At 38.1% G+C, this 25974-nt stretch overlaps 1 protein-coding gene across 1 annotated transcript in view; it reads right to left on the reverse strand.

Moving 5' to 3' along the window:
* Nucleotides 1–1013: 1013 nt before the first annotated feature.
* LOC113064940 (RNA polymerase II elongation factor ELL-like) overlaps nt 1014–25974 on the reverse strand; it is a 32606-nt gene continuing 7645 nt past the window's right edge. The window contains exons 2-12 of the mRNA XM_026235959.1: nt 15603–15647; nt 12647–12768; nt 10895–11058; nt 9759–9994; nt 9276–9400; nt 6311–6401; nt 5356–5905; nt 4436–4502; nt 4099–4270; nt 3316–3360; nt 1014–3206 (exon numbers count right to left, since the gene is read on the reverse strand). Of these exons, the coding sequence (XP_026091744.1) occupies nt 3090–3206; nt 3316–3360; nt 4099–4270; nt 4436–4502; nt 5356–5905; nt 6311–6401; nt 9276–9400; nt 9759–9994; nt 10895–11058; nt 12647–12768; nt 15603–15647 (1734 nt within the window). The 3' untranslated portion in view covers nt 1014–3089. The remainder of the gene's footprint in view (nt 3207–3315; nt 3361–4098; nt 4271–4435; nt 4503–5355; nt 5906–6310; nt 6402–9275; nt 9401–9758; nt 9995–10894; nt 11059–12646; nt 12769–15602; nt 15648–25974) is intronic.

Below are 25974 nucleotides of genomic sequence, written 5' to 3' on the forward strand. Positions count from 1 at the left end.
GCAGACAGGAAGGAACAGTCTTCAATCTTGAGGGCGTCTTCCAGCCGTCGGGGGCTCGGTGTGTCGTAACGGGTTGAACAAGGACAGGGAGAGACGCAAATGAAGCAGTAACGAGAGGCTGGCGCGGTGCCACACTGAACTCGCTGACTCTCCTCGAGCGCCCCTAAAATTGAGGCCAACGTAGCGGCGTCAAATGGATTTCACACGACATTTACCTTCCAGTTTACATCCAAGTGCGAGTTTAGGATTTTTTTAACGGTGCGTTTATAAAACGTAAGTGTTTCGGGTACCAGATAAGGCACAAAAAGCCACTCGGGTAAGTGGAGTACACGTTAAGATATTTAGGAACAGATATGGAGTCCTATTTTTCCAGATAAACGGTCCCACATGTAATAAATAATGGAACCATGACATCTTGATTAATAACAAAACCTGTGCAGCCATCTAGCGGCTATTGATTGAACTGAGGCATCTTTACACTGCCAAGTTAAGGCTGCCCAAAATTGAGTGGAGACACAATGCCGCATTAAATCCACCTCAACCACTAGTATCGAAAGTATACAGCTGTAATTGCTGCGTAAACGCACATATGCCACCTCTAAGCAGCATTAAACAATCTGTGTGAATCCACCTACTGCAGCAGCACTTTCATGCCACCTTTTCAGTGTTAATTTGGCAACTGATTAAAACAAAGGCATGTACACACAGCCAAGTTATGGCTACACGATGGCAGTTTAAAACTCAGTGTAAAGATGCAATGAAGCATTAAAGCAAGGCTAAATTATGCCTGCTCGAACCCACCTCAGCCCCTAGCATCTCACTATTGTATAAAGGTGCAATTGCTATGTAAATGCGTTTATACCGCCTTAAAGCAGGATTAAACCGTTTGTGCAATGACACCAAAACACCCCTTCAGCAGTGCTTCTGTGCCGCCTTTGCAGTATAAATTTGGTGATGCATTCGTTAACATCCAAAGGTAGAGGTAGAGAAACCTCATTAAATCACACAAAACATTGGAATAAAACAAGTTTTCCAAGAGTTTTATTGAAATACCAAGATCAATTTCAGTCCCAGTCCCTTGATTCTTCAAAAAGCACGCTTTGGGTTTTAGCACGGACATCTCGAGCCTTCCTCCCAAAGCTCCTCCCGATCCCTTTATTCTTCTTTGCTAAAACAGCAACATATTTCATTTGATGCAAACCTATGCAACAGGTCATTTGGCACATTTCCTCCAGACGTGTCTCATGTTTCAAAGTATCATAGCAGTTTCAAAATCTAACCAAATGTTATTTATATTCGCCGTTGGATTTGTGCATCATTTTCAGACTCTTTCTTCAGGAGACGCAAAAGACCATAAAGCAAATTGTGTCTTGGAAAAAAAAAAAAAAAAAAAAAACCTTGAGCTAAAGGTCTGTGGTTTACCTGGTAAATGTATTATTCTCAGTTGATTCACGAATCAAATTCACTTTATTTAAATACTTGCAATTCCGCTCCTAAAATTGCAACACTGAACCAATTCTAGCCAGGTAAATACAGGGCAATTTGATAAATATTTAGCTTCTGAGCATTAAACAGCAGTGTAAAGCCACTGTAAACACTGGCCTTTACCCTTTTTTGTGTTTTCAACAGTCAGAAAAGCATGCATACACAGACAGACAAGGCAAGTGTCTCCTTGCAACAGAACCCAGGTAAGAGTAACAAGAGGTTGAGCAAAGTGCTGAATTTTAATATTAAACATAAGAGTTCAGATATCAGAAGTACAACTGATGCTTCAACAGGACCAGACAGATGAGCAACTCGTAGTTGAGCGTCCAATGAAGGCAGACGCCAAGTTAACGCGAGGAGCACGTCGGAGGTTTGTAAAGGATCCTCCACAAGGAGATGAATTCTTAATGGAATTCAACAGTCATCTCCTAACGAAAATACTGTCAGATATGGCCAAACCCTTACAAATACTCAGTATTCAAGCAAGCATTGAATTGCTAAAGGGTTCAGACAGTGAGCCAAGGTGGCATTTCTACCATTTTTGTTGCATCGTCTTCACCAACCAGCCCCTTGGAAATACCTCAAGGCTTCGTTAAAAGGATACAATCACTTTTCTGGAAGAATACCACAAAAGTTTGGCCACAAATGTTACCGTCACACTCATAACTAGCAATACTGGATTACTGTAGATACCTGAGGGACGACTAACAGCTCATTTGAGGCACAATTTTACAAGATTTGTCGCGTTTTTGTACAACCACACCTGATTCATGATTTAGGTTGTGATAAAGTAATATTTTTAAGTTAAAAGCATGAAATATTGTAAAAATGTGCCAGTGCCGAAGTGCTCCCTCACCTCTGGAATGGCAAGTTCATCTGTATGGAGCTCTACCGTATTAATACTGATGCTGTCAAAGCCTCTAAACAAGACGGTGGTTATCTCCTTCCTGGTCTAGCGCATTGCACAAAATGAGCCAAATAGTGCCATTTCAGACACTACAGCACTTGGGGAGGGGGGGGGGGAGGAGGGTGTCGTACTGCAATAGGGATCTCTTGAAATCCAAGACCGCTTTTGCATTAAATACTGACTGATTAAAGAAAGACCGACCAAAAGGGACGGGACGAGAGCTTTAGCACTCGATCGGAGGAGTGTGAAATCATAACCGGACTAATGATCTCTATGGAAGACGAAAATAAATAGAAAAGAAAATATAGTTTAGCATTGGGACCTTCCATTTGAGTACATACAGAAAAAAAGGAAAATACATTAAACTTTTTTCTAAACCTTAAACTCATTCTGGGAATGGGTGTTGGTTATCCCTGTGCAGAAAGATCTCCAAAGAACAGTTTTTCCTTTCACACTCAGAGACCTTTGAGAAGGGAGCTGGCAACCAATCCCATAATGCATTAGGCGAGTATGGCTGAGTACACCCATGTCCCTAGTTCCATAAAAATAATGAAAATCATGGGTATGCCTTATTCTTACTAGAGCACTTGACCGTGCTTGTTTCATGGCATTTTACATTAGAACAACTTGCCAGAGATTGTCTCTCTCTCTCTCTCTCAATAGAGACAGAAAGATTAAGCAGAAAACAATCTTGTTATTAGTGCCAGTTTTGCAGTTGCTGGTGATCATATTCTGCTATCAGTTTTTTTATATGTGCCAGTTTGTTGTGTAGGTATTCACAGCGGTTCTTCTCTTGGCTATAGTTTGGATTAGTCTGGGAGAAAAAAAAAAAAAAGTTGCAATCAGTATTCTGAACTTAAAGCATTTTGGATATTAAGTAGCAAAAAGAAAAAGAAAAAAAGTGTAAGAAACTGTCAGCTTACCTTTTTGATTTTGCGATACTCTCCAAGTATCTGATTGTGGATTGTCTGTGAAAAGAACAAACAGATCACTACAATGAAGTTCCTGCTCGAACACAGTCGTTTTAAATGTGTAAGGAGATATAAGACATGTGGAGTAGTCTGATATTTTTAACTCCTCAAATTATAGAATAGAAAAAGTAAATATTTTGATTTCTGCTGGTTCAGTTAAGCCAGAATTTTTTCCAAGATCTCCATAGCTCCCATTGAACAATATTTATGCACACGGCATTCATTTCCTCCAATGTTCCTCCCTCTTATATGGTTTATTAGACCATGTTCCTTATTTTTTCTAGCCAGATCTGGCAACACAGTTTTACAGCTATAATATAAGTAGCCATTCTGTCAGCTGACCCCAAACTCTCATCCTCATTACTGAGCCTGATTATGACTGCGTGTAGAAGCAATAATTGATCCTCATGACATTCCGCTCCAGTTATTTAACTTTATTGCCTCTAATCAGTCGGCTGATTATGTGGTTTATTTCATTACGCTCCAAGACTAGGTTGTTTTTCTTCTCTTACCTCTATCATAGTAACATTTTCCAATTTATCAAAACAATAAAAACAAGGCTAGGACCCTGGATGAGTCAACTACACGCTTTAATTTCTCATTTTCCGGAGGAAGACGCAACTACTGGGGACCAGGCAGTCACAGACAGCATATTAATAAAGAAATCAGGAGTTTGTTATCAAATGTGTGAATGGATGTACTGTATTTTCGGTGTGAGCTTTTCAGCAAAGATACCTTATACTTGTCTGTGCCTTGCTGGAGTTGTTTGAGCTCGGAGTCGAGTATAGTGAACTGTCGGGTGATGCTCTCTATCCGTGCGTGTAGGCCCCGGTACTCGCTGTACTCTGCGTTGAAGTCGTTTTTGTAACTCTGACGCTGCTCTTGTGAGCTTATGACAGTGTACTTTCTGTTGAGGAAACCAAGCAAAAAAAAAGTTTTATAAACGTCATAAAAGTTTAATGTTATTTTCTTTCAGTTATAGAACACTTTTTTTTAAAATTTTTTTATAAATCTGACGCAAAAGGTAAGAGCAGAAGACTTGGCAATGTATAATCTACAAAGAGGTGCTTACAATAAATAGTCTGCCATCTCTGATGAAGACGCAGGAATACTGGAGCTGTGGCACGTTCCGTTCAGACCTGAAAAGAAAACATAAGGTGAATTCAAGGACAGAATTTTATCCTGCAGACTGACGGATAAACGATAGTGTGCTATGACATCAGTCCACAGAGATATACACCTGCTAGAAACCTAAGCTGAATGGGTGTTTCCAAAACGACACATTTTCAAAAGATACTAGTTCAAAATTCACTAGTTGGTGGGTTGTTTGAATCAAGTGACCACACTGGCTACCAGGTCAGCTGCTGAAGTAATAAAGTAGTGTCTAAAAGTAGAGTCGGTCAACAGTTGGACAACTAGTCAATTAGTTGGAGGGAAGTCCAAATGCTTGGCTGCCTAAATGACTATTCAGCCAAATGATCTCACAAACCAAGCGTGTCAGCTACTAGTCAAATAGTTAGAGGATTGTCCAAATACCTATTCAACTATTCAACCTCACTAACTCAATAGGTTGGCTGTCTGAACGACTATTCAACTTACTGACTTACTACCAGTCTAGTCTAGCTGTCAGACTGCTAAATTGGTAGTTGTTGTGGGCTGTATAAACAACTATTCAAGTATCAGTCCAACAACTAATCTAGTCATTGAACAATTACTCAGCTAACTAACAAGTTGATTCATCCTTCTCAGACAACCCACTAATGGTGTTGGTTTTTGACAACTAATTGTTGAGGTGGGCTGTCTGAACTGCTATTTGAGTAACCATCCTCACCAATGACTAGGCTGGTTGTTGGACTATTCGACAAGTGGGTTGTCTGAATGATCACTAAGCTAATGACTTAAACCAAATGTGTCCGTCGTTGAACAAAAGTTGATCCGTTCACTACTAATAACCCTTGACATCACAAATGTTTCAGAGAAATCAATTCGCACCTGGGCTCCTATCGCTCGTTGTGACGTCACACAGTTTCTTCTCATCCAAACCACGGTCTTCAACTCTCCTCTCCTTCTTCAAGTCACGTTCTCGATCCCTGTCTTTCTCCTTGGACTTGTCTTTGTCCTTGTGTTTTTTGGACTTCTTCTTTGACTTGCCATGCAGGGAGGGTTGAGCGCTCTGGGTCAGAGACCCGTCCAGGCTGCTGTGGGCCAGGGATGTTGTGCCCAGGCCTACCTCTTGCGTTGTGGAGTGAGGGGCAAACAAAGGGGGCTGACTCAGTCTCTCTGCCACCGCTGCCTCCTGACTTTCACAGTCTCGGCCATTGGAGTCGTTGCTGACGTCCGAAAGGGGGTCGAAGGGTCGGGGGATCTCCAACGGAGGGAAGAGGGAGCTTGACGACGTCTCTGCTGACTGAGAACTAGATGAGTCCTTCCCATTGGATGAGCTCAGTTTGCCATTGACGAGCCCTGCAGACTTACTGGCTAGAAGTGATATTCTGGGTTTTTTATTGGCCAGGGGATCGATGAACTCTGCTGCAGGTCGTTTCTGTTAGATACAATCAATGATGGTTCATAAAATTAGGATGTTTAAACAGTCAAATATTAAACCACAATAAAATGTTAGTTAATTCCAGCATTTTAGAGGCAGGTAAAGAGATTTTAACATAAGTATCATTATATTTTGGTCAAAGATTATGTAAAACTTCAGATTAGCATGCACTAATGAATCGTGTGCACTATAATGACTTGATTTGTTGGCAAAACAATGCTCGTGTTAGTATTGAGGGAGGGTTTCATCATGTGCGCCAAAAAGAAAAGTCAGGGGAGGATTTTTGATAAAATATTATAAAGTGTGGGAGCAGGAAAGGATTAACCCTTGAATATTTCCCCATCATCCAAGCAGATCCATCAAACCATCTTTGATGGGTCTAAGAGGGAGCAAAAGGCTGACCTGAGAGGGCGAGCTGCTGGCTGGCTCTTTGTGCGGGCTGACCGGACTCTCCACAGGCACAGGGACACTGCTCTGAGCCTTACACAGTTTTCTGTGGAGAATGAAAGATGGAGAATCGTCAGTTCCAAAAGTAGCCAAGGAACCGCTTCAGTGAGACTCCCCAAAAAAACCTGAATAATCCAGAAAAGTGCTCCAAATGTAGGGCCATTAATTGGTTTGCAAGTGTAGAATACATTTCAATCCTATTCACTTCAGTAAGGAAATTCTAACGGATTCACTAGTCCCATCTGAACTTGCCAAAGACACCTTTCTGAGACATTTGATTGCTAATAAAGAGATGTTGGTAACAAATATTGTCCATAACCTCTCAGCAGCATATTTGACTATTCTGACTAGTATTCATGAAGACCAAACCAGATGAAGTGGTTTGGAAATCGATATACCACTTAAAACAATACATACACATCAAAATATGTCGCACAAATACAAATTTGTCAAGTGGTATAAATTTTGTGTTGTTTGTCGCCGTTTTGTCACACGTTAGACGGTGGGCACTCTTATCACTTCAGGCAGTGTTTTTTTCCATAGTCAAATATGGTAAATGCATTCAGTGCACATTTATAGGGATAGTTCAGCTAAAAATAAAAATAGTTCCGTTATCATTTACTCACCTTCAAGTCATTCCAAATCTGTATTTTTTTTTTTGTATAAACAATTAATAGAAAAAAAAATGGAGAAAAAAATGCTAGTATGGAAGTCAAATGGTACAGTCAACTGTTAAGTTAGTTACCAACATTCTTCAAAATGTTATCTTTTGTGTTCAGCAGAAGAAAGCAAATTAAACAGGTTTAGAACAACCTGTGTGTGAGAAAATGAAGTCTGAACTTTCCTTTTTAGAAAAACTATCAACTTTAATACACTTAACGCCATCTAGGTTATAATGCTGCTTGAGGTTTGTATGTCAACAGGGGGCAGTATGACATGGGCCATTGTATCCCTATAGCAGGCCCCACCTCCATCAAGGGTACACAGACAGGAGACTATGCCTGAGAGTAGGAGGCATGAGTCGCTATGGTCTCTATCGAACGGTGTGTGCCCATGCACGGCCGGACCTTGGACCCATGCCACCCACACACGGATCAGCATGTGCTGGAATAAGGTTGCATCACTAACCTCCCGACTGCACACAGCCAAGGCTCTTATGTGACAGTCATGTGTCCGTGACCACATGGGAAAAGTGGGTGGGTGCGAGTAAGAAGGTGGGTGGGTTGCGTATGTAAGAAAGCCTCTCAGCTAATAATCATTGCCACCGGGTTTAAAAGTGCAAGAGTGTGGAATGTGTTCCACCTTAGTGTTGGGTTTTATTCAGCCAAATATTTCCATTTTGTTTTGAACTGATATCACAACACCATGTTCTCTCAAGTCTAGCACACAGCATAGACTCTCTTAATTTAGCTTCCAGGGTCCAGTCTTCCTCCACCAGAGTTCATGGAAACCCAGACTTCTCCATGTAGTAGAGCCACAGAAGAGCTCAAGGGTGAACGCAGCTGTACAACTACTATACCTGGCAAATAAAGGTTTTTGGATGTATTGTGACCAACTGGTGCATAATATAGCAGCATCAAATGGTATAAATGTAAAGGGGTCATATGATGCGATTTCAAGTTTTCCTTTCTCTTTGGAGTGTTACAAGCTGTTCATAAATAGCTAATAGGGCTACACGATGTGTCGTTTAAGCATCGATATCGCGATGTACGAATCCACGATAGTCACATTGCAGGATGTGCGATGAAGGCTGTTGTAGTTGATCCGTTATTCATTAACCGTACGGGCCCGCTGCTCCCCGGCCCTTGACGAATGTGATTCGCGGAGTAATTGCACAGCTTAACCATCATAGAGTAAAAGTTTATCATTTGCATGTGTTTTTAAGTCCTGTCAGTTTAACAGGGCGCATATAAGAATGAGCAGAGAGAGAGTGAGAAATGCTCCCCTTCACCGTTTTCAAACAACATGAGCGCTGTCTTGCTCCCTCTCCCTCCGCGCATGTTAATCAAAATCAATTGAAACGACAGTGTCGGAAAAAAAAATAATCTAGTGATGAAATGTTTTCGGTGTTGTCAGATCTTGTGCGATATCCTAAACTGCAGAGATAATTACACAACGCGTGCCGTACACGTCTGATTCACGAACTCTACTACGAGATGTAGTATTGTGGTGTATTAAAAAAAATCTGTAACGCTTTACAATAATGTTCTATTTATTAAAATATTTAACATGTACTATTACTAAACTGCACTTCTACAACATTGTTAATTTCAACATTTAGGCTACAGCCTTCATTGTTGAAATCAAAAGTTGTACAGTATTTGTTAACATAGTTAATGCACTGTGAAGTAACATTACCAAACAATGAACAGCTGTGTTTTTATAAACTAAGATAAACAAAGATTAATAAATATAGTAACAAAAGTATTGCTCGTGGTAAGTTCATGGTAGTTAATAGGTTAACAATTCAAACCATATCCTAAAGTTACAAACAAATAATTTACTAATTTAAATAATACTCTGATGTTTAAATCATTTAAAATGAGAATGTAAGTGTGCTCACCCCATTTTTGTTTGTAAGAAAAAAATTAGATTAGATTTCATATCGCATTACTATCGCAGAAAAACAAAATATCGCAATTTTTCCCAATATCGTGCAGCCCTAATAGATGAGATCCCTAAAGTTGCAAAGACTAAAGTTCTGGTTCCTGTATTTAAATAATGTTCTTTTTAGCAATGTCATATGACCCCTTTAATCAAATTAATACAAGTGTGAAATACATTAGTAGGAATCACAATGAAATAAAATCATAAAATAAAAAATACTAAATAAATATTTATATTATTTTTAAAAGGATTATAAAAAAAACACTATTAAATACATTAAATAAATAAAGTTCACTGTAAATGTGAAGCTTACCGTACAAGAATTCTCTTCAGAATCTGCTGGTCCACCTCAGTATAACCAGGCCAGTCCTTCTGAACTTCCTTAAACAAACAATCCTTCAATGTGAAGGTGTTGTCCTTACTATTCAGGTTAGCCACCTACACCCCACCAGGAAAAAAACCCCCAACAAAATAAAAGAGGCTTAAGTCTTTGGCTTTCTAAAAATAAGCATACAAGTGCTGCATTTCAACACCAGAGCAGAAAATCAAACACTACAATTGTGTGCTGACAGCTTGTGTGTTATATGCACTGGCTTTACGCAGGGCTAAGCTTGTTTGTCTATGTAATGACAAATGTGTCTAGGTTGAGCCACAATGTCTAGGTAAAGTTCAAAAACATGATGCGAGTCAAAACACTAAATGAGTCATAAACCAAAACCATAACTCTGAAAGAGGTTTTTGGTTACATTAGTATATTTGGGCTATATTTGCAGTATTATGAGCACTGGTTATGAACCTGTTGCAGGAGGCTGTCCAGCGTCTCCTTGTCCTGAGGAGACAGGCCGTCCTTCGTGAGCCGCACCAGTAGTTCGGGTTTGCGGTAGGGTTTTAGGGCCAGTAAATGCACCAGTCGTTCCCTCAGTGGTCGCGGCGGGCTCTTCTTCTGACTGCTGGAGATGATGACCGGCCGTGTGGGCCGTCGTGACGCATCTGACACACCAGTTATCGGCTTCCGGATTTGTACACGCTTACCTGAACAGCCAATGAGAAAAAAAAAATAATAATAATAAAAAATAATTGTAAATATGTTAAAAGAACAGTGGCTCTTTTTAAACTTATTTTTTTAAGTAATTAAAGTAATTTAAACTTCTTGCCTTCATGGACTTTATCTTACAGATACAAAATACAATTAATAAATATTCCCTACTCAAACACTACAAGTCAAGACCGTCTTTATCAGTTATTAATATTGTGAAGTTAGACAAATTTGCTAATAAATTAATGTTGCATTAAATGTTTCATTATTCTTACATAAGTCATATGTTTGAAAAAAGTTAATTTGGGTTTGGGCCAAGATCATTGGTTTTAGATGATTAAAAAAAAAGTAAATATTTCAAATATATAAATTATATAACTTATCAATTAGAAATTAAATTATTACTTATACAATTTATATAAAAATGTATAAATATTTTATATTAAATTATTATTGTATATAAATTATCTAAATTGTATACAATTACTCATAAAATACATTTGAATTAAATATTTAATTAAGATTTGAGGAAATTTGTTATTTGGGCCACAGTTTTTGCACAGCCTGTGCAGTGACTTAGCACTGCGGATCAGTGGGAATGTATTTAGCGGATTGATTTTGGTCATTAAACACCTTTGGTGAACGCTAATATTTTCAGCAGTTTCATCAGTGAGCACCAGAACAGACAGCTTCATAAATTATGTAACATGCTGCAGTTCCAGACATGTGGAGACAAACTGGCTCTAATCGCACCCCGCGTCCCTTCCACCGGTCAGTCTATACACACTGTGTAAACCAATCGGATTTTGACCAGCTGATGGCCAAAATGCGGCTCTTCCATTCAAGGAACAGTACCATACGTTCAAATGTGGCAGCTGGAGATGCATCAAACCTACCCACATATCTCCCACCAGGCTTGATGACGATGGCTCCACGGCTGCGGGTTTCCTCCTCGGCCTGAGCCATGCTTTGCCTGGCTTTCTGGTAGGAGTCATCCGTGGCGCATACAGTGATTTTGTCTTGGATTCCTCCCAGGCAGTCCAGCTGTATGCTCCCTTCACTGGACAGAGACCAAAGCTGTCAGACACTCCTAATGCCAACAACTACGCCACCTTCTCACCAGTTATATATTAAGATCCTGCTGATGCATTTGTGCTTTTGTAAAATAAAGAAAATCCAAAAAATATTGATTAGATTTATAAGTGTTAGTGGTTTATGAGTGTTAACCTGGTTATTATTATTTATTTATTGTAGATTAATTATTAAACAGCATATTAAGTTTGTAAGGTCAACTATATTACATCCTCTTTTTTTAACTTTAAATTCCAATTATAATAATGAAATGTGCATAAAAACTGTAATTTAAAAAGTTACAGATACAATAAAGGAAATTAACAGTGTATATTTTCAAAAGTTATACTTATAAATCTTATAAGTTTACACTATCAAAAGTTTGGAGGTTAGTAAGAATAATAATTAAAAAATAATAATAATCATGGTTTCCACACAAATATTATGCGGTACAACTGTTTTCAACAAGAAATAAAACTAAATAAAAAGAGAAAGTAGAAAAACACAAAAAAAATCATCATATTAGAATGAGCAAAAAATCAGCTTTGAATCACAGGAATAAGTTACATTTGAAATTATATTTAAACTGAAAATGGTTATTTTCATGTGTAATATTTCACAATACTACAGTTTTTACTACATTTAAGATTTATTTTTTAAATTGCAGCATTAATGAGCATTAGAGAGTTTAAATATAGTTTCCAACCCAAACTTTTGAACAGAAGCTTACATATCCACGTATAATCCAATATAAAGAGATAATTTATAAAGAAATCCAGTAAATTCTAATTAAAAATGAATAAAAACACAAACTCACTAGTCGACCTGATTAACCAAACGGGCCTCTCACAATACTGAGGAGTTATCTAATCTAAAGAGGTTTTTAAAGACCTAGCTGTAAGATCAACGTCTTTATCATCATACAATGATCTCCAATGTGAGCACTTAACCACACACTGTCCCTGTAATAAATGTACTTTCATTAGGTGTAAGCGTCAGCTAAATGACAAATTAGCAAATTATGAGGTCCAACAGGCTGAAGACAGAGAAAAGATGGACTAATTACATGAGAAAGCCAGTGAAACATTAAGACAGATCTAGAACAAAAGGCCAATTCAAAATAAAGAGTGCAGTAATTGCATTTCTTTCTTTTTTGATATTTTAGTAATAGTCCTTTCATGAGAGTTGAAGAGAATCTCAGAGTTTACAAGGACATGTTCCACCTGAACTTCTGCTGACCCTTCGGTCTCATTGTGAACATTTGAAGACATTAACAGCACGTCTGCTTTAGGATTCCTCGTTTCTTCCTCATTTGGTTGTGCAATTGGCCAAATTCAATTTATTCTCTCTGTTCTGGTGTTAGTACAGAGCTGAACAGTAGTGGGGAATAGAGAAACGAACAGATGGCGCCGGTAATGATGCCATGGATGCAATCACAGACAGTTTTTTAACGTTCAAACATCAGATCAACATTTCATTTCCAAATACAAATATACTTGTACATCAAAAATAGTTACACTACCTTGAAACAGCCACAAAATTGTCTGAATAAATCATGTGTTTTTTTCCCTTCTTACCTTGTAATATACTGCTGAATGCAGTCGAAGCTGCCCTGGGGATTGTCCTTTCCCACATGGGACAGGTAGAACGTAAACGTTCGCAGCTCATTTGGATTCTCTGACTGCGGTATTGAGATTTTCTGTTGACACGGAACAGAAGAACAGCCAATATAAGCATCGAGACAGACAAGAGAGGATTGCCTGTTTAAAGCAGATGGTTAGGAAAAATGCATTGCACAATAATATATATTTTTTTTACTTTAAGTATTTTACATTCAATAAAATAAATAAAAATACATAAAATACACCAATAAATAAAAATAATTATACAATATACATAAAATCTAAAAATACATAATCTTAACAAAATCAACATATGTATATAAATAAACTAAAATAACAATATAAATAAAAAGAACTAAAATATAAAAATTAACTACATTTAAAAAGAAACAAAATGTTCAAAACCCCTTCAAAATATAAATTCATAAATAAAAGAAATAATATAAATTCAACAAATAAAATGATTGAAATTAATTAGAAAATAAATTAAAATAAAGTGATTCCTTTGGATCTTAAGCGCTTTATCCAAATTCAATGTGCAAGAAATCTCCCAAAGAAACAGCTTTTACAACTGGTGCCAGATCATGGTAGATGGCACTTCAGATGTTTCACTTCATTTCTACAGTGACCAAACTGCAAATGCATAATCTTTTACAGTTGCACTGTACCACTTTCAAGAGAATTGACGTTTGTGGCCCTCGGGGGGCTTCTATAATCTCCTTAATGTGCAACCATACGGACCAACCTCCGGTTACTGCAGCCACCTGTGTTTCAGAAAAACACCTGAGAATGCAGCGAACAAACACGCCTCAGGCTCTGTGTCATGAGCCAAATTATAGGCATCAACTAAGCAACAGCAGCAGCAGCTGTCATGCACACATGCAAAGCTGAAAATCATGGGCAATAAATTACAGCAATTTCCCGTTGCTCGTTTTGTGTGAGTGGCAACTCTGTCTGCCTTAAGATGCGTTCACACAAAACGATACATTTGGTCCTGGTCCGCTTAGCGTTCACACTGGCATTTGTGACCGTGAACCTAAAGGCACAGTGATACATTCACAACCTGATTGGTTGGGTTTAATGACATAGATATCATGATGGAACTCCCCAAACACCCAGAACAAAAGCTTCAACTTAAAGCGGCGCTGCGCAGACTGATCAGGGTATGACATCACTGTCCCCATTCACTGATCGGTCTGCCCAGCGCCGCTTAAGTCGAACACAATTTTTGTTTGCTATGCAGTATACTTGTTCCTGTCTGCAGTAGTGAATAAAAATAATATTTTGATATTAAATTAGGTAACACTTTCTAATAAGGTTCCATTGGTTAAATGCATTATTATGTTAATACATTTTCGGTTTCGGTGAACTGGTATTAAAGACAAAGCTGCAGCAGGAGTGAGTGGCCATGACTGAGGCAGTGTTTAAGCACTGGAGGATCCCAGCAGTGGGACACGACGTGCCATCTCTCTCGCATACGCACAAATGCCACTGACGTACGCCGAGCTCTGGCTCCATTTACCCAAGGTTGCTCACACATGTGTGTGGTCTGCAGGTGGCCGACTATAAATAACAAGCAGTGTCTGAGGCTCACACCGCCAGCCCGAGGGCTCCCTCAGCTCAACGCTTCACTGGCTCACACACAACTTTTCACACTCCTACATGAGCGATTCAACCATCCAAGACGGTGGCTCTATAAGATATCCCACTTACAATCACTCAGCGCTGTTAGAATAAAAGCTGTTGATTTATATTAGCAGTAACTCCTTTTATTCGGTCATGTTTTATTATGCTCTCGCTGAAACACTGGAGTTTAATAAGTCGTTTAAAGTGCAATTCATAATTTCTTAATTCAGAAACCATGAGACAACTCCTAACTTCAGTTTTTAGATGTCTGTGCTGTGACAGAAAAAAAAAAAAAAAAAAAAAATCCACAGTAGAGAGGAAATGGTCTCGATGGAAGAGCTTGCGTCACCGGTCAAAAAACATGACGCACTTCAAAGTGCGAATAACAATACGATTAACAGTCAGCTAAAGTAACTTTTAGCGTAGAGTGGATTACAGAGGGCAAAACTACAGCCTCAGTCCACTGGGGAACAAACTGAAGAGAGACACAAAAATAAAAAAATAAAAGTTCTTGCCAATTTTTGCAGCCGATACGGAGTACTAGGGATGTAACGATTCACTCAAGTTATGATTCGATTTACTTTATTTTTATTTATTTTTAACAAAATGAGATTGAAGACAAATACATTTAAATGGGTCCTTATTATTATTACTTGGACAAATGCTGCACATTTCTTTGTGAAATTGAAATATAACACTATAATAATATACTAATATAGCCCTTGCATATTATTGCTCTTTTGCTGCATTTAAATCATGATCTTCGGGAGAAGTTTAAATGGCTCCTAGGCTGACAAACCACATTCTTCAACGTGAGATGAAGATAACAGAAACTTGAACATTTATTGGGCTGTTCACTGTAAGGTGAAACTAGATGTACAAGAAAGCATGTGGGTTCATATCAACAGAGGAGTAAATGGCTAATGTCGGTGTGGGGCATGTGTTCAGAGCTACAGACTACACTTTTTAGACACTTCCTGTCTTGTCCAAAAAAAGAGACCAAGTGGAAATAAAACACCATTGACATCCATATTCTTTGCCTCAATGCTGATTTTGCAACTGTGAGCAGAGGATATTGTGGTTACTGCGATGGATGACTGTGCAGCAGGAAGTCAACATGAGTCTCAGTGCTTTTGCATTACCTACACAACCAGGATACTTCACCAGAACTGGGGAGAGTCCCAGGTTCACTCAAAGTCTGTGACTCCATGATGAAACATGACAATCAATGTTTTAAGTGGTTCATGGCCACAAAACAAAGTTTCAAGTAAAATTGCATACTCACCCCTTGGTTTCCAGTGAATCCTATTAGTGGTTTAGCAATCAGTCCCTGCAAAATGAAACAAGACAAAATAATGAATCAGAAAATAAATTCAAAATGTATATTAAAACATACGCAATTTCATATTACACTACTTTAGAAGTTAAAAACAGCAGCTAAAGACATCAAGGTGAAATGATGAAACTAGGAATCGTAACTGGATTTATGCATTTCAAGTTAACAAGCATTGGCATTTGCATTAAGTCAATGCTGTTTTAATTTACAAGACTCTCTCAGATATTTCAAGAAGGGATAAAACACCAATAAACATGCCGACTGCTTGATCAACACCAGAAAAGCAGCAGAAACCTCTACGAAGTGCTGCATAATAAATCCCTGAAACCACGTCTGGTATTTCAGATGTCCAATACAGGACGTATTTGCAATAGTGCAATAAGAGGATGCTTTACAAGTAATTCCCCACTTGAGCCATGTGGTCGGTTTCCCAATATAAAGAGCTTTAGATCAGGCAAGAGCAGCTTCAGCAGGCACTCAAAAGACAACAAATAAGACCCGTGGCACTAGTTGTCCATGACATTTATACAGTGCTCTGGAATAATTAAGAACGGGAGTGAACTACATTGCCACTTATTATATTAATGTCAGGGTGGAAATGGCGGATTGGCTGATTGAATGTAGCCGAGCAATCAAACAGCTCAATCTCAAACAAGCTGCTTTGGTGCAGTTTAATGAGTCAGATAAGCTGAAAAACGTCTGGCTGAATAAAAACAAAACGTGTTGTGCTTCCTTCCTCAGATAATGGGTAACTGTAAAGAAAAGCGGAAGACTGTCCCAGCAGGGAGGACTGAAGGCGTTTTGGAATGAAAGTTACGATTTTTAAGATGTCAAGATCAGGCCGCCAAACAGATTTTCACGTTTAGTTGGGTTTACTAAGACTAGCATAGCCACTATGCATATTTAAAGAATGGAATTCTGATGTCAGTTAGGGTGCTTTTCACACTAGCACTTTTGGTGCGCACCCGGGGTCGACTGACGTCAGAATTCAGTTCGTTTGGAAGATGTGAACGCTGTCTTCCGTACTCTGATGTGCACCCACGAACCGTACCCGAGTCCGCTTAAAAACGGTGGTCTGGGGTACACTTCATGTGATCTCTGGTACGGTTCGCTGCTCATGTGAACGCAATCATACCAAAATCGCGGAAGTGAACCGCTTTAATGACAAATTATTTGATGGAAATGTGTGTTTGTGTTTCACTCACTTTCCTGATGAGCGTGACTGACGCGCTGCAAGCAGAGAGCTGTACATCTCGTTTATGTTCGCCTTCAACGTTCTTTAGAGCATTTTCAGTACATTCGTAAGACTGACGCAAGTGCCGTTATGTACCGAAGCTTTATCAACACAACGAACAGTTCAAAAACATAATACATAAAACTGCCGAGAGTAATGTTATGCATTTGCCGTCTTCTCCTGCGCTGTCGTTACCAAGCAACAGGTAAACAGCCGCTGGCATGATGACGCAAGCGAACCGCGGTTCGGACTCAAATATTATAATATGAACACAGTCCAGCGGGGGCAGGGGGAAGGGGGAGCAACCAAATTCAGGTTTCGGACCGAGCCGCACGGCAAACGCTTGCTTGCTAGAAATAGAACCGACGCCTATTTTTACCGCGACACGCACGCGTGTTGGAAGCTTTTCCAGGCTAAATATAATAGGAAAATGTGTTTAAATGTCATTTTGTACACAAATACATATGAATTCCTGATATTTTGATATTTGAAAGTCTATAGGTTGACAAATTCAGATATAAATGTAATTAAAAAAATAATAATAATTATCGATTTTCAAATATTGCACCTGTCAAACATAATCTATTTCGCCGTCAATACTTTTGACGGTGTCCTTTATCAGTAGGCGTAGGTGTAGGTGTGTAGAAAAAAGTATATATTGTTGTAATGAAGACATGAGCCTGGTCTGTCAACGGTCTTCCTCTACCGCGCCGCGTCAGGCACGCTTCTGGTGTGTAAAGACTCACCGCTCACGCCACGCAGCCAGTGTGTCACCGGCCTTATTTTCCTGCGAGCGAGAGATGAGAAGGTAAAATAAAACCCGGTCTACTATTCAATATTCGGTTTCAGTTGGAAACACGTCACTATACTGAAGAAGTATAGTTTCACAGGTGGCATTACATGCTGCTCCATACAAACTCCAATTCTGCAGGTTTAAATCACTTTTGAAAATGAAACATTTCACTAGATTTTTAATAAGAAGCAAAGTTTTACCCTTGCCGTTTTCCACCAAAAATAAAAGCTTGAAAGTTTAATTTAAGGAATTAAGGAAATGACCAAGTTAATTGTATAATTTTACTTTTTACAGTGAAAGTCTTATTACAACAGTCATATTTCATATTTCAACAACACCCATTATTATTTATAGTTGTGTTGATATACAAGTCACAGATTTTGATATTCAATTATTATCAGTAATGGTTTCCAAGCAAGTCTTTATGAATTTATTATTTTCATTCAAATTGATTTGCTAAGTTGTGCAGCACTACAAACAAGCACAGCAAACTTGAAGCTCCTAAAAACACATTTTGAAACAGCAAATCACAACTTTTACCTTAAAAAAAAAATTAGTAATAAATTCTACTTTTATACCTACTTTAATACATTTTGTAATGTCTAACTAAATTTTGTAATGTCTAACTAACTATGTCTAACTCAGGTTTTCACATCAGCTAAAAAGGTTATCTTAAATTGGATCATGAACATTTAAATGTATAATGACCACATTTATACAATTTAGCCTAAGATTTTCACCCTTTTGTCTCAGTGAGAACATTCACAAATCAACATGACTGGGGTAACATGAGTCAAAGCAGGTAATGCTGAAACACAGAAAACATTAGATTAATGTATAATCAATATACATGAAGCTCAGTTGTACAGGTTTATAATACATTAATTTAGGTTCAGTTTAAATACATCAATTTAGATATGAACTGCAACAGAGGATAATTGGTTCTGGCTGTGAAGGCTGAATTATTTATTACTTCAGGGCTGAGTGTACTTCAGTTGATGGCACTACCAAAAATGAGACATTTTATCATTTGTATGAATTTGTCCGTTCAAGCACAAGACTCAACATTTGTGCACTCTCTGAGACATGGGTTTGGTGCTTTGGATGCACATGCACAAATCTTCTCACTGCATGCACGGGTTCCCATTCGCAACTTTTGGCTCTTTATGATTTAAACTGGCAAGGCTTAATGAGTTCAGTTTAAACAGACAGCAATGTTCAGTTCGGTATAACTGACTGATCATACTAGAGCATACCCCACTCACATTAAACAAAGTTTACAAAGAGTGAATAGTTTGTTATTTTTTATTTTCTTAATCTGTAGCAGTAAAAATGAGCTAGTATTGTACTACACAAATTATTATAAGTTACCTTTATGACATGATTTTTTTTTTATCATATTCTTTAAGGATTGATTATTATCATACAAAATCAGAAGCAAGAGGAAAGGTTGAAAATATCTGAACTACTGAAAAATCTGTTTAGGACAGTAGTTCCTTGTTCCACAGAAAATAAATTTAAGAGATAAACATGACGATCTACATCAGATCTCAATAGGAGTGGTAGAAATACAGGCATCAAAACGAGCCGGTCTCTCTCTACAGCACTAAAAAGAGTGCAACCCTCAGCCTGTTCGTATGAATGGGCTGCTGACATGTCACTATTCACTGGGACACGAGCCCAGAATGTTCCAAAGAGCTAACCTTGGGACAGAGGCTGGCTCTGGACCAACACTCACAGTCGGAACCCCAGTGGATCACACAACACCGATCTAGACGGAGCACCGGCACTAATTCAAAGATGCTCGGATAAGGACATTTTGATCCCAACCAAAACCTTATTTTTATATTATGGCACATAAGTGATATGATGACCAGCACAAAACCATACAAAAGGAGCTGTGTAGTACGCAGAATATTTTTTGGGACTTGTATCATCTAAATTTACACACACACACAAACAATCATTTTTTTAGATTAAGGGTATGTTTACACGACAGTGATATATTTTTCCTTTGCAATTTTTCAAAGTTGCGCATTCAGATGAAAACTGCATCAAAACAACACTGCAAAAAAAAAAAATGCATTATGTATGCCAGGCCAAAAGATGGGCACATACATACAGCTGAACACACTACACATATGCCTGACATTACCAACTCATGATTTTGTAGTTTACACAGATAGATAACTGTGTCGTTTTTAAAAATATTTCACTTTGAAATTAGTTTTACCATATTTTGGAATTTCGGGCTCCCAAAATGTGGCGTTGTAAATTAACGACCAAAACGCATAAAATGATTTGTGTTTTTTGTGGACAAAAAGTGTTGTATAAACAACCCTAGATTTATAGTACCAGTCACCATATCACTTATTATTGGCCATTATTGGTGCATACAAGGATTTAAGTCTTGAATATAATGTAAATAAATTAGGTGCATTGGCGCAGAAACCATGATCCACTTACTATACCCTAAATCCATTGCAATTTGTAAGTTATTAAATTAAAGTTAAATGTATGCATTTAGCGGACACTTTTATCAATAGCGACTTACATTGCATTCAGGCTAACAATTTTTTAAATCTCATGTGTTCTCTGGGATTCTAACCCCCAACCTTTTGCTTGCTAACGCAATTTTCTACCAGTTGAGCTACAGGAACACTATCAAATAAACTTACTTTCGCCAGATAGGGGTGCGCGATAAATATAGTACGATAATTAATGCGCACCTCGTCAGTAAAGCCGGTTCTCTAATCAGCGGTAAATTCTATCAGGTGCGTGATTTCACATAGAGCAGCTGTTAGTACATGGAGCCGTTGTTAACTGTTTGTTATGGTTAACGTTGTTTAGTATCATCAGTTGCTCTACTCATGTTCATTTACTACAAACTCAATTTGTGAATATATCATCGTTAACTATAAAAATGCAGAACAGGTATTTCATAAATCATCCTTATTCCTATTAAACAGAGTCCTTAGAGACTGCCCTGAAAACCCCTTTGGCCTATAAATCTACAATTTAACAAAATACTTTTTTTTTTTTTTTTTTGTAAAAAGCTGAATAAAATAGTCATTTTATCACACCTTCTGATGTTTAACAAAATACTTCAATATGCATTTTGTCCTCTTGAAACATCAACATGCATGCGCAGCTCATCGGTTCTCAAATCGGACGCGTCCGACAGAAACTGTTCTCAATTCAGTGTACTGGGGATCCAGAAACCGATGCAACCGGTTCTTGATTCGAGAACAAGTCAGTATATCGTTCGTTATCTGGCTCTGTTTGGTGTTCATCTTCAGTTCTCTCTTCACAGCAGTTCAGTCAGTTACTATTTGAGTAAATTAATTACTCCGGGATATTGGTTTATTTTGACTCTGAGGGAGTATCAGCCATGTTAAAATAGTTAACAGCTTAAGTCATTTGTGGATTAATGCGTATTGGAGACGCGAACAGTTTCAAACAATTTCGTTTGATTTGGCGAACTGGTTCAACCGGTTCACTAAGAACCGGTTAAATTGAACGATTCGCTCTTGAATCAAACATCACTACTATGGTCCAATGTTTTTTTTCTTGGTGTGTGTTTTAACATGGTTGGCTAAATGTTAATGTTTTGTCTGGTTTAATTCAGTTTATTCCACTCCTACAACTCCTGCAATTTATCTCCACATCACGTCCTTTTTGTAATTGTCCTTGTAAAAAGGATCTGTGGTGTCATATAATAATGTGAGGTTTTCAACTTTGAGGATGAACATCTTGTCATCTATTTCTGGCCTACTAGCATGAATATAGTAATGTGAAATACGATTGGGAGTCTGCACAGGGTGTTTATTTTGAAATGAACATGATTTTTAACTTCTATTATGTATGTGCTGTGCAGTTCGGACGCAGCGTGCATCAAAAATAGACCAGGCGCCTATTTTTAGCCAAGCGGCGCGGAGAGCCTCTTCTGAGACGCTTTTGAAAAGTGCCACTGAGTGTCTGGTGTAAACATGAGCATTGACCAGAGTGAACGCGATCAGCTCCGGTAGCAGAGTCGGAGCCGTAACGCACCGCAGACGTGTGCAGTGGAAATCAGGGGTCATTCGGACAATCTAGGTCCGATGTGTGGCGCGACATATTTCCCGCCATGTGCTCTCTGTCCGCAAGTGCTCATGATCTGTATGTCAGTCCCTCCAGAAAAACACAATTATGTGATCGCCTGATTTAATGCATAATCAGCCAAAGGCCGCATATTTATGTGGGGTCGCATTTTTTCTAATACACCGCTCTTTTGCCGCATAAATTGCCGATTTCAGAAAGCAAAATATGCGGGGCTAGCATGATTTCATAATCCCTGTATTTTCGTTGCAAGAAACTCACATATATATTAGCAGAAAGTTGAAAAATGTTGCGTTTACTTCACACAAGTAAAGCGCCATTTCCCCCTATTGCCCTTGGAACCTTATGAAGTGACGTAATTACGTGACGTGAACATCATCTGCAAACACCGCGGTGAAACCAGGGTGAAATCATTCTTATTTGCCAACAAAAATAAGCGGAAAAGAATGCGCGAAGCAGTTTCCCGATTTGTTTCATGACAGTGGAGCCAAATTATATTGAGAGAACTTGGGAAAACTGCGGTTTGATGAAATAGAGAAAAAAAAGGTGATTCCCCCAACACCCCCTTCTCGCTAGGCTACTAACACTGTTGTAGTGAAGTTGATGCAACTTTACAGTTGTAAGATTGCACTTTTTTTGTAACAGAACAGTACCAAAAATGTACAGTTGTAATTATATTAGTAGTATGTAAAATTATTTACGTTGCAGTAAGATTGCAACTTAAATATTCTGTGATTTAGTATGCTTGCTTATCATAGATACAGTCGGCATCTAGTCATAGCTGGGGGCGTGGCGAGGGCGGAGTCGGGGAAAACACTGCGAGCATCGTGTGTATCTGAATGGCAAAATGCACATATTGAGCACTCATTCCTAGAGACACGTAGAACAATTGTAGCCTCTTTTAACTTTAATATTCATATACACTAGTCCATATCGATATTTGGTTCATTTTACAGCCCTAATATAGATGTATTCATTCAAAAATAGCCAAATCCCGTGACGTTCTGCTTTATACAGCAAGCTCTGTTTTTGACTGGATTCCTCGATTCAATCGTTTCGCAAGAAGACTGGGTGAATTTATGAATGAAAGTGTAAAAGTTCTGACACAAAACTAAGTTGTTACGTGTCCACATGCTTTTTTTAAGTGGGTTTATGTTCGACACTAGGCTAACGTTACATCGTTTTGCTTCAGGTAGAATGATAAGGCTAATTATATATGCATTCCACTTTCTGAAACGTTAATAACGTTAATAATGAACACGATGTTAATATAGCCTGCCTGTGATGAATGCCGACTGCACACACATGCTTAGTCTTGGGATTCCACAACTTCCCTTGATCATCCTCACAATTTATTGCTTGTAGCCATTTTGTAATCCTTTCCGGCTCTGTATGTTTATTAGGAAGGATGTAGAACTTCAATTCATAATTTGTTAGTTTATTGGAGGTACAGAAAACGACACTGCAACTCTTCGGCGTGATTGTCCCGTTTATTTCAATTGTCGCCAAGGCAATGTTTTCCCCCATGGGCTAAATTCACATCACGTGACGGGGCGTTCCCGGGGCGTTCCCAGACCAACCGTCTGTATCTATAGGAAGTAATTAGAAATTACTCTTTACATTAAGGTAATAGCCTAGTGAGAAAAAGGTGTTGGGGGAAATCACCTTTTTTTCTCTTTTTCATCAAACCGCAGTTTTTGCAAGTTCACGCAATTTCATCGCATAAAATTGCAAAAATATCCCGCATGTTCCATCGCATTTTTTAAGAAAACGTGCCACAAAATCAAGGATTTATTTATCATGGAAATAAGATAAATAACATTAAGGACTATTTGGTTTATTTGGTATTTTACAGGCCAAACTAGCTTTTGGCTATTGAAAACAATAACCGTAACCATCTGAAATTAAAGGCAGCAACTGCATAGTTCTACAGTCCAAACAACTCATTCAATAAAGAGGTGTCTTTATCAGCATTCAGTATTTAAGTTTTTAAATTTGATTTTAAATTTAAAAAAAAAGTGTCTTTACCAGTGAGACTAAAAAGTATGCTATATAAATACATTCCAAAAAACAAAATAGTTAAAATAAGTTCAAATCAAATAATGATGGTGCAAATAAAACAAAGATGCAAAGGGTTTCATTAATCCAATTAAAAAAAAATATAAGGGTAATGATTCACATCTATATTTTTTTTACTTGAGTCAGTGAAACAAATAACAATTGTCTCAAGTTAGAATATAGTTAAATATAGTTATAGAATATAAAAATATAGTTGTGAATCATTACCCTGAATTTTTTTAATTGGATGAATTAAACATTTTCAGCATGCTACAGCAGGTGAATTTTAAATCAAATTAAGTCTATGTATTTTTAAGGTAAAATTAAAAAAAAATCTTATACAGAATTAATGTTTACTTCTGAACATCCCTTTACGGTGAATGCTTGTGCAGGTCGTGAACGGAGCAGCTTAAGTGAGCAGGAAAGGCTTTGTGTGCCAGTATACCAACGGCTGTTCACTTCCTGCTATTTGTTCCTCAGACTTGTAGCTCTGCAAGTCCAATGCTGAACGGCTGCCCGTGTCCTGTGCACAGATTTTGAAATAATTCCTCACAAACAACATAGCGAAAGATTACAATGTAGTATGTGCACGCGGGTGCATTTCTGGAAATATCGTCCGAAAAAAAGACCAAAAACCATTTATGGCTGGTCAACCGATGCAAAAATATATGACCTTGAAGCTGCAATATGCAATTTATACTGGCTGAAACGGTTTAACAACAATTTTAGGGCTTAATATAAAAAAAATTGAGTCATCGAGTCATATTTGCCACTAATTCTGTGTAACCAGGTCCTAGTTCCAGCATTGAAAAATGTAGAATTCGCATTCCTTAAATATCCATGACACAGTGGCTGACCTCCACTTGAATCCAGTCACAATCTAGTCCATTTACTGCAGTCAGGTTGAGCATCAAAGTTTGTGATCAATGCTGTAAGGAGTGTCTCATCAATGCAGCCTCTTGCCCAAATGGACAAACAACTAGTTTGCTCTGAATTCATGTTAGAAATGTCATGGTCACACGTCAACATAAATACAGTGAAGTCTGGGGAAGGTCTTGTGAAACTGTCTGTACCTTGCCACGCTACAAATTTAAGTTAAATCACGTACCTGTATGTAGTAGTAAACAATATAAAATGCTTTTAAAATGGAATCAAGTTAAAGATATTATCAGATTAAATAATTGGTTGTGCAAAAAACAATCTTTGCTAGGATGAGCAAACTTAAAATTTACTAAAAACAAATATTGAAACAATATATTTAAGTTATTTTTTGAAAAAAGTAGTACAGACAGCAAAGGAAAATGGTAGTAAGCAATAAATTCGTGATTTTGAAGAATTGCGTTTTCCTGATAAAAATTGCAACTGTGGAAAAAAAAAACTGTGATATGACCGTATAAGAAGATCTTCTGTAAAAACTTTAAAGTGAGCAAATTCAAATGGGTTAGCAAAGTAATATGGGTGTTGAACAACACAAGGGTGAGTAAATGACAAAAAAAAAAAAAAAATCTATCATTTTTTTTGAGGTGAACTATACCTTATGAACTACCCTTGGACTGTTTTACCACCAGGTATAAAAGGCTACAACTTGAGCAACAAATCGATTGCAGTCACCTGTGGAACTGTAAAGAAATGCAAACTAAGAAGGTGGTGAAGACACCACTGTTTGTGCTTCCCCTCCGGTGTCACTCAAGCTATTATGTAGGTCGATAACCCTGGACACCAAATGCAGGGGAAAAACACCAAGCTTGTAATGTAGTTTATCCATGAAGAAAGAGTAGATAAGTGTTCTCTCAAGACCATTATGGCCCTTTAATGACAGTTTCTGCAGCAGGCAGAGTGAAGCCATCTGTACACGCTCTCCAAAAGGACCGCCATGTGCTCAGCGTAGCTGAATCTAGAAACTGACACAGCCCAATCTGTGATCCTAGAACAACCTCTGAATACTTCACTTATTAACACCTTAAAACTCTGTGCCAAGGCTCTGACTTCCTTTCCCAACCATTGAAAATATATCTGTGCTAAACTTAGACTTAGCTTCCAAACACACACACTGGTGAGTAAGAGCTGAGAATTTATTAGCCATTGGCTAATATTAGACATTTAGTCGCCCAGATTGAAGATTTAGTCACAAATTAGTA

The sequence above is a fragment of the Carassius auratus genome, chromosome 47 (genome assembly GCF_003368295.1).
Source record: "Carassius auratus strain Wakin chromosome 47, ASM336829v1, whole genome shotgun sequence".
NCBI classification, from domain to species: Eukaryota; Metazoa; Chordata; class Actinopteri; order Cypriniformes; family Cyprinidae; genus Carassius; species Carassius auratus.